We start from the raw sequence: 14,162 nt of genomic DNA on the forward strand, positions 1-14,162 counted from the left end.
GATGGCCCCAGCTAACTAAATGCTTACTAAATGTCACTTTTCTAATGGCTAATTTTATATCAGTGTCATTTTTCATATTTTAATAATATTGTGTCGAGGATTTCTTTACCTTGAATAACATCTATATATATACTGTCTCAGACAACGTACGCATACATAGATGAACATACCCCCCTTCCATTGTTCTTTTTTTTTCACTTTTTTTTTTACACAGGTAAAACATCAACTTGTATGCTTAAGAAATGTAGGAGTGAGTGACTTAAGTGACTTCATTCAACCAAAAGTACCAAATACTTTTGCATAATAATCTTAAAAACAGAAAAAAAAAATACTACCAAAATGGGATCGTTTTAAAACGATGTGAAGATTTTTATGGGAAAAATTTGTTCTTTAATGAAAGTGAAAAAAAAGTTATAATTTGTACGTGTTAATCTTGTTAATTAGCCATATTCTTGGCTATCAATTATATATAGTGATGTAATCAACAAGTATTTCTTAATTATTTATGCATATATTAAAAAGAGAAACATCTTTAAAAAAATGGCGAGAAAATTAATCAAATTTTTAATATTATTTGATAATACGTCCCTGTTGTACTTTCCTGGACAATTTTTAAGTGGACGAGTTTTAATTGAATTAGATGATGATACACCAACTTTAGGTATTTCTTTTTGGATCCAAACAATGTTTTTGGACATCTGTTTATTGTTATTATTTTTTTAAGGACTGCATTTTCATGTTGTGGGTGAAGGCGTAGTTCATGTACGAAAACCTCATCAAGAAAAAACATATGATCGTGAAAATTATATTGATTTTCGAATGAGACTTCTTGGTGAACCAGGTAATTTCATATTATTTATATAATTGTTTGGAACGTGAAAAATGTCTAAGTAATTTGCAGAAAATACTTTTTTTTAAGTACCTATCGGATGTTAACAAAAATTTAATTTCGAAAGAAGTTATTTGTGACAGTAGCTAAAGTGGTCGAAAATGTTTAATTTTGTTGGGTTGTGCTAGCACGGGTTAGCCTTTTTTGTTTGCTCGTATTAAACGTGTGCAAAGCAAATTTATTTTAATGATAGGTGCAGTTGTTAGTAGTTTTTAGTTGTTCCACTCGATAATTCTTTTTGAAAAAGAATTTAAAAAACAAATTATTTGAAACACCACAAAATTATTGAAAAAAAGTTTTAAGTTTTAAAAGTTATTTACTCTTTTCTTGTATTATTACCTATCTGAGAAACAAGTGAAAACAAATAATTGATTGAGTTAACTGTTGAAATACCTTGTCAAGAAAGTGTTGAATGCCAGTTTCTCCATTATTTTTTATAAATTAGAAAAGTTTAAAAAGCCAACATAATTATGATGCCCTTGTGATCGCCATTTGTTTTGGTTTTCGAAAGTTTTTTCTGTAATTTTTTTTCATTTTTCGAGAATCTTTCAAGACCACAAGTTGAAGCTACCTGTAAATTTTCAACCACCTATCTTCTATAGTATTGGAGAAAATGAAAACCAAACTTTTATACCAATTTGCACCCTCACGGGTAAATAACTATGCTTACGAAAAAATGTTTCAAACAAAAGTTGTTTTGTTTTTATAAGGAACATTTTCAGATAACAAACTTTTGTTCTATCCCTAACGGTTTACACGATTACCCAATTGACTTATGTTGCTCATTTAAAAACTCAACCTCACCTTTCGTCCTGGGCGTGATTTAGAAATTTCAGCTTTCCTTTTCGTTTTTGAATTATCATGTTGACGGACAGACGGGCGGACAAACGATATTGGGCTTATTAGGTGATTTTATGAACACTTTTGCCAAGTTTTGTTCGTATCATCAATTTTTCTAAGCGTTAAGAACTTGGGACTAAAATTAGTATACCTTGATATACAGTGTGTCCCCGGATAGAGGTAACTGTAGGTACTTGTAAATTTTCTTATTTTGCATTTTAAGAAAAAAAATCATTCTTTATAAAAAATTTTGCTTATTTGAAATGTATGTAGGGATATTTAAATCTTCTAAATAATGTACAGGGTAGCCAAATTTTGGTATCACAATTTTTTTTTTGTAAACTACCCATCCTTTTTATAAGTTAACAAAATGGTACTTAGTAAGAAAAGTTGCTCGAAATAAACTTGACATAAAATATTATTTATAGTCCCAGAGGCGGGCACTAAATTAATTTCGAATAATGCGGAAAGAAATCTCAAATTAAACTAAATATGTTTTAAATACAAATTTCCAATTTTATAGCTTTTTTTGGTTTCTTTTTTAGGCCAAGGACCATCAGTACTATCACCAGGAATCCATAGTTTTCCATTTAAATTAGGTTTACCATTAGGATTACCATCAACATTTTTGGGTAAACATGGTTGGGTACAATATTTTTGTAAAGCGGCATTACGTGAACCAAATGGTTTAACACATAAAAATCAACAAGTGTTTATTGTAATGAATCCAGTTGATTTAAATTTGGAACCGCTTGTATTGGCGGTAGGTTCATCAAATAATAATTTAACATCACAAAATTCTGATTCTGATTTAGTTGATGGAAATGATGAAAATGCCAAATTGAATAAATCGAATTCCAAAAAACATGTAAAGTTTATATCAAACACAAAACATTTTTTATACTAATGTTTTTTTTTTAACTTTTAAAATTTAATTTATTTACACATTCTTTGCCATTTAATATTATGCTAATCATAATTAATATAATTTTAACAACGCGACATAACATTAAAATTTTGGCTAATTAAAACTTTCTCCCTTCATCAATAAGTAATTCATTGAAATCATTTTTTTAAAGACGTTTGACTGTTTAATCGAAAGTTAAGGTAGATTCATTTGATATCTACTTTAATATAATATAAAATTTTCAATGTAATCCATACATACAAACCATAAACCATGTCCAACTACGCAATTATACTAATAAAGTAGTTTATGATTACCATGGAAACAACCTGAAATAAAACTCATGCATGGTGCCAATAATCAATATTTGAACTAGAAATTTTCAACTCTCTATCTTTTATACTTTTTGAGAAAATGAAAAATTATGTTTCGCTTTATTTTGTATAAACAAAGATATTTACGAAAAAATGTTTCAAACAAAAGTAGTTAACTTTTTCATAAGAAACAGTCAGTTCTCTTACGGTTTATAAGATGGGTCCTACGAACCTATGATGCTCATTTACGAACTCATACTTACTTTTTGGATCGGTATGAAAAGTTCGGTGTGAAAAATTTCAGCTCGATAGCTCGTTTGCGAGCTATCGTGTTGACGGGTAAACGGAAATGAACTAATTAGAATAACGGACCAAAATTTGGTTTTTATCACCGTTACAAACTTAGGACTAAACCAGGGCCGGATTTAAATTTCTGCCGCCCTGGGGCACTTTAGAAAATGCCGCCGTATGACTGAAATTTTATTTTAATAGTTTTGATATCTTATTTTTTAAAAATTAGAATAACTAATTAATTGCAGAAAATTTATTATGTATTACATATTATTTATTACTGTTCTTTTAAATTAAAATTAATTAGTATTATTTGATAATTCTCCAATTTTAGGAAAATTCATTGATCAATTAAAGTTTCTGTTATCAAAAAGACATACATAATTTGAAAATATTTTTAATTCTTCAAAAAAAGTATATTAATTTATCAATTCCAGAAAATAAAAATATCAAATTTTATTTTTGCAAACCTTTATGGAAATAAATTAATTAAACTATTTTAATAGTTTTCATTTAAATTTCCCATATTATAATATACAAAATTTTGATTTGATACATAATGCATAAATTATATTTCTTGAAAAATAAAATGTTTATTTAAAAGAATTAGTTAATTATATATTGTATAGAAAATATTTTCTCACATTCCAAATTTTGCCGCCCTAGAAAATTTGCCGCCTTGGGCACTAGCCCCGACTGCCCCTAGTGTAAATCCACCACTGGACTAAACTAAATATATTCTGATTTATTGTATGGTATAAAAACAATCAAATCATTACCTACAACCAAAGGGGAAAAAAGCAATAGGTACTAGAAAAAGTAGAATCAGACAAGGAACTATATTTTTAGAGAAAGGGTCTCCACACGATTAAAAAGGCCGAGGATAGATTCATGAAGACCGAAAACTAAAAAAAAAATATCTACAGTTTCCACCACTATAAATCCGAACTTCAGTCTATGACTCCCCCCCCCCTCCAAATTTAACTTTAGATATGCTCTAATATATATAACCATATTATTATATTGTCACTGGTTTTTACTAAATTTCCAAATTTCGAATTATTAGCACCGGAAATAGGTGGGTACTGATAAACAGTGGCGTCTCCACGACATTTTCTTAGGGGGGGGGGGGTAATAAATTCAAAAAGTCAAAGTGGCAAAGTTTGTAAAGGAATGAAGGTTGCCTCTACTTTACACTCGTGTCTAGGTAATGCAGAACCCCGCTCCGTTGATCTTCGGCCGATGTCGGTTTCCATCGTGCGCGGTCGGTAGATACCCCTATTACCCCCCCCCCCGTAAATACGCCCTTGCTGATAAAAAGCATTCAAACATACGTAGGTAAATGTCAAATGATCCATTAGAGTAAAATTTCTTCTTTACAACTTATCTTATTTTAAAAATTCCCACTTTATTATTAATTCCTATTAAAGTATTAAGGTTTTCTCTATTTCTTAACCCCTTATTATATGCGCGACGATTTTGTTCATATAAAGTTAAATACGAAAAGAAATTTACTTGCCTTATTTAATTCTGACCAGATTTTTATAGCGACAACTCGTATAGAATCGGTAAGATTCGAAATTCAATCATCGGTATAAGATCTATATAGTACTCTAGTAAATTATCTAAATATTACAGTTGAGGTGAAAAATGACTTTAGTTCACTTTTTTTGGTTAAAATGAGAAATTTTGCAACCCTGTAAAAGTTTGAAAATTCACCCTTCTCCTGAAAATGGAATTAACTCCTTTTTCACCCATACCAGTGTATAATAATTTTATTTAGAACAGATACATCTTTGAGAACATTTTACTTATTCAGGATAAATGCATTTTTCTGTAAGAAAAAATATACAACGGCAGCTAAATCAAGAGACAGAGCTACTACCTTTTTTTAAGGATCCATTTTTTTTTTAAATTTTGAGTTATCAATTCAGTATCAAAGATACTAAACAGTCAATCGGCTTTAATTATAAATTTTGATTTTTCAAATATACTATAACATAAAGATAATTTATTTTTAGCAACCGTTCCGCTGTGAAGTAGAACATAAAATTGGTATTGGATGTGTGGGTTCAGGAGTTTTAGAATGTTTTGTGTCATTGGATCGTGGTGGTTATGTTCCTGGTGAAAGTATTGGCATCAGTGCTCGTATAACAAATCGCAGTCGTGTAGTCATTAAATCAACAAAAGCTGCTTTAACAGAGGTTAAATTTCATATACAAATCTAATTTTAATAATAAATGTTATAGTATAAGTATACTGTGTTAGAAAATGAGTAAATGTTTCATGAATAAGGTAGAAATTTTTTCATCAAAACATGTTTACATTTCCCGTGGTATCATTGACTCTAAAGGTCATGAAAATCTACTTCAAAGTATAGTAAGTACAACTCTTTAATTTTTAAAATAATTTGTTATTTTAAAATATTGTACTACTTTATGATTATAAAATATGCCTTGTAGTCGATTTCGTCGTTTTTTAAGGTTCTTTAAGTCGATTGATTTCAAGATTTTCAAACTATGTTATCCCAGGACATGCATATATGTTTCGACATGAAATTTTGTGCTCGATTCATTTTCGATATTAAAAATGGGTGTTTACATTTGAAATAGCCAAGCTCAAAATAACCTTGAAAATCGCCTGCAAGGTCATCTTAGTACCAATATTTTCCGAGTAATTTTTGAGTAACGGTATTTTTTTACACCCGGTATATGTAATACGTACATTTATTTTCGCTTCGGCACTTAACGATGGAAGCTCACTTATTCGTTTATTATGTTAGAACGGATTGAAATTTTTATTTGAAATCTTGGGAACATATTTTAAATGGTTTCACTGAAGTACAAAAATTAAAAATTTTTCTTTTATTACAGGTAAGTATGTTTCAGAAGCCAAGCTACGGTCAATGAAAACTCTGCGGTTTATTGTGTCATTCCAAATACTGCAATGAATTTAATAAGAAATATGAAAAATAGTTTTTACATTTAGTACATTTTTTCTAAGATTTAGTAGCTTAACGGTTTCGTATATATTCGGGAGACATTATAATACACAGGAACATTAAGTAATAATCTATAATTAGTATGGTACAATAAAATTAATTATCTATAACGAAAAAAGTGTTGTATTTTTGAAATTTGGCACAATTGATTTGAAATTTGGCACAATTTTTTGGGGGAATAAAAACAAATTAGTTTTTTTACAAATTACAAAGAAATATTCAATAAAATATAAAAAGTCAAATATTGCAGCTGAAATAATTGTGCAGATTTTTGTTTTTTTATTCTATTTTCTAGCTTCAAAATTGACCTAGACATTCAAGTACGCGCGAAATCCACTTATTTAAATTTTCTACAGCCAATTATATATTATAAATAGGTTAACGTCATTTTTTAACGGTTCAAAAAGAAACATGTAAAGGAGAGGGTTTAAATTTTTAATGATTGTATTATTAAAATTTATAATTCATAAAAAATATTTAAACAAGTGAAAACAAACAATTGACTGAGTTAATTGTTTAAATACCATGCATAGTCAGTGTTGATTTCTTTATCACATTACACATACAAACATGTGACACATACATAACTGATAATCAAGTATAGTACATATTATAAAATTTCCGTCTAATTGGCGCCCTTACGGGTAAACAGTGATGTTTACGAAAAAATGTATCAAACAAAAGTTGTTTAATTTTTGATAAGGAACATTTTTTACATTTAAACTTTTGTTCTATCTCTAACGGTTTACAAGATGGGTCCTACGGACCCAAGACCCAATTGACCTATGATGCTCATTTACGATCTTGACCTCACTTTTTACGTCCTGAGTACGCTGTAAAAATTTCAGCTGGATATCTTTTTTCGTTTTTGAGTTATCGTGTCCACAGACGGACGGACAACCGGAAATGGATTAATTAGGTGATTCTATGAACACCTATACCAAAATTTTTTTCGTAGCATCAATATTTTTAAGCGTTACAAACTTGGGACGCAACTTAATATACTATGTATATTTCATATATACATGGTATAAAAAGTAATTTGAAACAAAAAAAAAAAAAATTTTGCTGATTTGACAATTTAAAAAATTTTTAGTATCAATACTTTATTTAAATAATAATATTTTACAGTATTTTTTATGTATGATAATGGCTTTAATGGCTTAATGGTCTTTGCTCAGTTATTTAAAAAAAAAAAACTTAATACACCTTTTTTGTCTCAGCCCCCGAAATTTCTAAGAATTCTTTCTAAGACATTTCGTGCTTTTGCCAAAAATGGTAGTATTTAAAAAAAATTTTTGGTATATAATTTTCATACCCAATTTTTACATATCTGATTTATATACGGCGTACTTAAACCTTTCATATCTCGGTTAATTTTGGAACTAAAAATTCAGATAATAAATTATTTCAGTAACTTTTATTTGAATTTTGTTTTTTATTTTTTTAGCGTTGCAGATTTTTAATTTTCTTGTAATTTGTTAAAAAATAATTTTAACAAGCTGGTTATTCTTTGAGTAGTAGATTTTTCGTTACGAAGTTGTAACAGCCAAATAAACAACTGTGCCAAATTTCAAAGATGAAAAACCTTCTTCCTTATTACCATGATTTTTTTAAATTTTATTGTAATATGTTTGTAGGCGAATATTCAAATTTTTTTATAATTTCATCCCATTTTATTAATTTATGTAACCTAATGATAAATTATTATTAGATACTAAAATGTAAAATTGGCTCGTGGCAGGAAACGAAAAACCCGTGTATTAATATTTATATGATATTCGTTCATGTTTCAAGGCATTATATTTATTTACAATCTCAAATATATAAATTTTAATGTATATATTTAAAATATTTTGCATGTGTTTTAGACAATACAATATTTGTCAAGAGGTAAAGTTGTTCAAACGGAAAAACGTGAATTAGCAAGTTTAACGCATGGTAAAATTCGACCGAATGGTACTGATCATTGGAACAATGAACAATTATATGTACCACCATTACCGCCAACGAATCTTCGTGGTTGCCATTTAATTAAAATTCATTATGATGTTTTTGTAAGTATAAACCACTTTTTAACGAAAATATTTCAATATAGGTACATTCAACAGTGTTAATATTAAAATTTGAACGTGAATAGTTTGTATTATTAGTCATTAAATTCAGCCTATTCTTTTTGAATTCCAATTATTAGGTACACAAAGAGAGTTAAATAAGCATTACAAAAAGTAGATTTCAAGACGGCAGGGTTTTTGATATTTATTTTCTTATCGAATTTAAGTAAGAATAGAATTCACCTGGTATCTGAAAACGGATTGTATTTAGGTACTGATTTATTTTAAAGAAATTTTTAAAAATAATTTTTCGTTTTCTTTGACCTATATAAATTATATTTGCCAGACAGTCGCCAGTTTGCCATAAAATCACAGCCAAATTTTAGAATGGTTGTGATTTTATTATGATTTAGATTTATAACTAGGTGACCCCGTGAACTCCGTTTCACTTACAAGTAATTTATTTTTGATTATAACTTTTGACCAGTGATTTTTAATCTAAATTGCTAACCTGCAGCTGTCATTCATTAATAAATAGCTAATACTATTGTTTAGCCCGATGGCTACCCACCCCACACTTAGCCTACCTGCTAAACACAAACTTTTCTCCTATTTTTAGGTCAATTAGATCTATGTCCCATTTGCTCGCCTTAGGGATTCAATAAGGGATAATCCTGATGTCGAATTGGCCATATTACCCATAAAAATGTAAAACAATAATTAATACTATGACAAAATTTGAAAGTGAAATTAAATTTATTAAAAAACGAAGAAGCTATAAGCTAACAAAAATTGCATTCAAAGGTTGACGACCACCTCGTTTTAACAAAAAAAAGTTTTATATGTAATCTCTATGGCGATACCCACGTATGTCGTCACTAGTGGGTATCCTTCTTTTTGTTTAATTAGAAATTTTAAATGGCATATCTTGCATACTAGAAAATATTTTTTAAAACTGACTTCGCTTTTTTATTCGTGAAGTGACAATTCTTCATTTGAAGAGATAAAAAAAATTTAGTCCCATCCTCCATTGCATAATATCCTTTATTACTAATACAGTGTATTTAAGGAATCTGAACACTGCTAGTTTTGAACTTTAAACATGTATTATTATAACCAATGTTTCCAATTTTTCGTACAATGATCAAATAATATGTTGTGCAAAAGAATATTTATTTTCAAATTTAAATCATACATAGTATAATTATTTTTTTCAATTACTGTACATTTTGTATATAATATTTTTTACAATTTAATCAATATTAGATAAAATCTTTATTTAAGTTTCTGATTTTCGATTTATAAAGAAAGATTCCTAACATACTGCTTGTGAGGAGAATAATTATAATTCTCTTTTGTAAATATTATAAACCACATGAAGTTAAGAAAACCTTAAAACATTGACATTTTAGCAAACATTGATCCATATTTGTTCATAAAGTAATTTACATGGGGCTACCATATATAAATCCTTTCACCACCTTAGAGTTGGGGATAGGAGGGTAAAAAATACTTTACAACCACTTCTCATACCAACCAAATGTACAAAAAATATTTCATTAAAATCGGTCAAGACGTATCGGAGGAGTTTAAACACAAACACCGTGACGCATATTTTTATATATTGAACAATAACTATAATATGATAACATAATAACCTGCTGACACTGTATTAAACACGAAATATAATAATAAAAAAAGTAATTTACAAGATAGAAATTTGATTAGTCTTTATTAGCGTTCATCTCGCGTTTATTACCGCAATCGCCTTTAAATGAGAGACGTACTTCATTCCTACTAAGGTTTAGTAAGGAAAGCAATATTCGAAAATCAGCCGTTTTAAAATAATCTCTCGAAAGTGTCGTCAAGTGATGTAAAATTATTAAGTTTTTAGATTATTTATATGACTTGAATTTTGGGAATAACCTAGAAAAGCGGGAACCAGTGTTAGAAGAATATCTATTACTATCTGTAAACTATCCACATTGCTGAGAAACATCCCCTTTGATAATATTCGTTTATTCATCCCCACTTTCTTATTCCACCTTCCCCCGTCCACCGAAGGTTAAAAATAGATAAAAACAATCCTTGAAGCTGGTTGTATATCTTGTCAATATTTGAGTTTGATCGATGCATAACTTTTTGAAGCACATCCCTTCAAACCCCTATTTCAACCCCTTACTCTACTATATTATGCATGTATTATACATAAAAACCTTCCTCTTGAATCACTCTATCTATTAACCGCATCAAAATTCTTTGCGTAGTTTTAAAGTTCTGAGCATACATAGGGATTAGGTACGGACAGACGGAAGCGACTTTTGTTATGTATTGATTGATCAATATGGAGTTTGCTTCAACCAGCAAGCTATTGGATAATGAAACGTACGCACAGTATTCCATTTTGTTGCTTTAACCTCTTGATAACTTTTGTCCCATATGCGGGACAAAATATTTTACAACCGTTGATCACAATTAACAGATGGAAAAAATTTTGTTTTTCTTAACTTTTGAATTGAATATCAAACTACTCAACAATTTAAAAGTTTAAAAATAAAATTAATCTAATAGTTTTTCAAAATTTCCCGTACATGGCACATAAAATATCATAGTTTGTGATTTTTCGTCGTTTAAAATTAAAAATGAATGTCCCATATTTGGACCAAAAATTATCAAGTGATGTAAAAATGAACTAAGTGGCTGATTATCATGAGGTTAACAAAACAATATTTATTACTTTCAATTTGGCGTCTGTTTTATAATGGAAATAAAATTCAAGGTTTGTTTTCGTACGTTTTATTTATTTTTAATATTCATTTTCTGATATTATGAATGAAAAATAGAAAATCTAAATAAAAACAAGTGAAAACAAACAATTGACTTAGTTAATTGTTGAAATACCATGCATAGACAGTGTTGCTTACTCTATCATATTTGATATTACACATATACATGTCACACATACATAACTGATAATCCCATATTAATACATACTATAAAATTTGCATCTAATACGTGCCCTCGTGAGTAAACAAACAGTGGTGTTTACAAAAAAATTTTTCAAATAAAAGTTGTTTATTTTTATAAGGAACATTTTTGACATTTAAACTTTTGTTCTATCTCTAACGGTTTACTAGATGGGTCCTACGGACTGAAAGCCCAATTGACCTATGTTGCTCATTTACGAACTCGATCTCGCTATTTACGTACTGAGCACGCTGTATTTTTCAATTTCAGCTTGATATCTTTTTTCTTTTTTAAGTTATCGTTTGCACAGACGGACGGACAACCGAAAATGGACTAATTAGGTGATTTTATGAACACTTATATCAAAATTCTGTTCATAGCATCAATATTTTTAAGCGTTACAAAATAGGAACTAAACTTAGTATACCTTGCATATTACATATATGCAAGGTATAATTAGTTTATTTTATATTCTTTTATCTAGGTATATGTAAATTTTCTTATTGTTAACGATATCTTGGAAGAAAATACAATGATTTTAACAAAACCATTTTAATTTTCTAAATTTTATAGCTTTTTATCTATGAATATGCAAATAATATCTTCCTAGAAATGTAGAATTTATAGTATCTCCAGTCTAGCATGCATCGATGACCACATTTACATATTTAAATAATGGTAAAGGTAAACTCATGGTTATCTACAACTATTGTCAAATGTATACTTTACGACTCGATCTCATTGGAAGTAACAGTCGCTCACAAAATTGCAATCAAATTTAAAGGGAAATAATATTTAAATTTTTGTATTGTTTTTCGATTACAAATCATTAAGACCAATTGTCAATTTTTAATGGAATTCATTTTTTTTATTAATTCTCATTCATACCAAGTGATTCATTTCAATAAGCTGGTTAATTTTTTTTGGTTTCGATATACGACAGAAATAATTCTAAATACTTTATGTAAAAAAATGACTTATTTAGGTTTTTAATAGTGAATACTTTTTAAAACAAGAAAAGCTTTCAACTTGAATAATAATAATGCCGCCATTAAATTGACGCTAATCTGAAAACGGAAACAAACTATAAAAACAAGGAATATAAATTAATTTATGGATATTTCTGGAAAATTTCGGCATCTCAGCTAAAATATCATGAAAAATATTTTATAAACTAATTTGTTTGTGTAATATACTGTTATTTTCACTTATTTCTAGTTGACCACTAATAATAATTTAGAACCAAAATTATTTTCTTCACGTAGGGGAAGGTGGTATATATTGATTCCCCTAAGAAAAAATTTAATTTATAGCCAAACTATTCGACATATGTACAAGGTCGAAATATTTTTGGATTCTTTATTCAAATGTTACAATATTGGCATGTCAATATCTTTTGATCTGTTCAAATTTTTAGAACTATTTAATATTTCTCAAAAGTGATCGTTTTACCAAAATAACGAAGTTTATTATTTTTCTTGCCTGGGAGAAACTATTATCATATTTCTCCAGAATATATTTAAAAATCCTTTCCCGGAATTTGTCTTTGGGGTTTTATTAGGGTCATGTTCAATTAAAAATAAGTGAATATTCAGTATCCTATACACTGAGCGATGTTGCCGTTCAGCTGAGTCAATTGTACATAAAGGGACAAAATCTAACTCAATCATGCTGAAACGGCTGATTATTGAAATATTGTTTAATCAATATTTGTGCAACTATAATTGTACATTGCACAAATATTGTTAAAACAATATAAATAACTAGCAGTAATCTACGTTACAGTCTTCAATTCCCTTACCATTACTTAACTCCCCTTTTTGTTCACTATTTAATGAATTTTAACTCTCAGTGCGGAACCCTTATTTAAAAAAAATAAAATACCCCCCATGTTACTTGTTGATAATGTAGCATTCTATAAGTGAAATAATTTTTTTAATCGGTTAAGTGGCGAACTCATACATGACGGTTTGTATATACTTTCATATTATTTTTCATCCCCTTTCACTCTTTTAGGAGATGAATTTCGAAAAAACCTTTCTCAAATGACACCTAATTTCCCTCCTCTGAAATGTTTCCGATTTTAAATAACATAAAGATAAAAATTAAAAAAATTTCTTAATTTCTAAACCATACATAAACATTTCCTTTTCCCTAAAAGATTATAATTTGTTGCAGTTCATAATCGAGCCAAAAAGTTTCGAAAAGGAAGTAAAACTTCAATTACCAATAATGATGGCCACATATCCATTAAACGATGGTGAAGATAAACCAGGCACTCATTATCCTTCTACACTACCAATTTTTCGTCCATGGTTGGAGGAAAAATCTGCAAATGACTAATGAATTAAAACAATTATAAATAGGTTCTTTTTAATTTAGTCCCATAAAATAACTCAACCTAACGAATGGTTCCTTGGGAATTAAACAAAACATAATTAAACCATATATAAATATTAAGTTAGATATCGTGAACTTTTTAATTAGTGAATTTGATTTTAATTTGTGAAAATGTTTATTTAAGGGACGGTTCTAGTCAAATATATACTACAAGCTTTGTTAAATTAATTAGTCGTTGAAAAAAATTTTGGAACACCCGTAGCTCGAAAACTACACTCTAAAAATTTTTGTGGTCGTGAGACTTTTTGATCAGAACGATCTTAAGAACACTTCGGGGGCGGTTTGAAAAAATTTCACAGAAAGCTATTTGTCATATATTAAAACTATTTGCAACTTCGATCGCCCGTATATCGAAAACTACTCATTAAAGATCTTTGTTGCCGTGAGAGCTTTTGAAACATTTTAGGGTAGGTTAGAAAAAATTTCACAGAAAACCTATCTAAAATTGCGAGGTCCTTTGATGAAAATTGGTATATAAGAGAATTTTGATCCAAAAATA

General features: G+C 28.6%; 1 protein-coding gene across 1 annotated transcript; it reads left to right on the forward strand.

Moving 5' to 3' along the window:
• Positions 1-377: 377 nt before the first annotated feature.
• LOC123305531 (arrestin domain-containing protein 4) lies at positions 378-13,891 on the forward strand. The gene is made up of 6 exons (XM_044887277.1): positions 378-661; positions 725-841; positions 2,275-2,492; positions 5,263-5,445; positions 8,114-8,299; positions 13,442-13,891. Exons 1-6 carry the CDS (start codon positions 541-543, stop codon positions 13,604-13,606), a joined length of 990 nt encoding a protein of 329 aa, XP_044743212.1. The 5' UTR covers positions 378-540; the 3' UTR covers positions 13,607-13,891.
• Positions 13,892-14,162: the final 271 nt, after the last annotated feature.

This window comes from Chrysoperla carnea, chromosome 1, assembly GCF_905475395.1.
Source record: "Chrysoperla carnea chromosome 1, inChrCarn1.1, whole genome shotgun sequence".
Lineage (NCBI taxonomy): Eukaryota > Metazoa > Arthropoda > Insecta > Neuroptera > Chrysopidae > Chrysoperla > Chrysoperla carnea.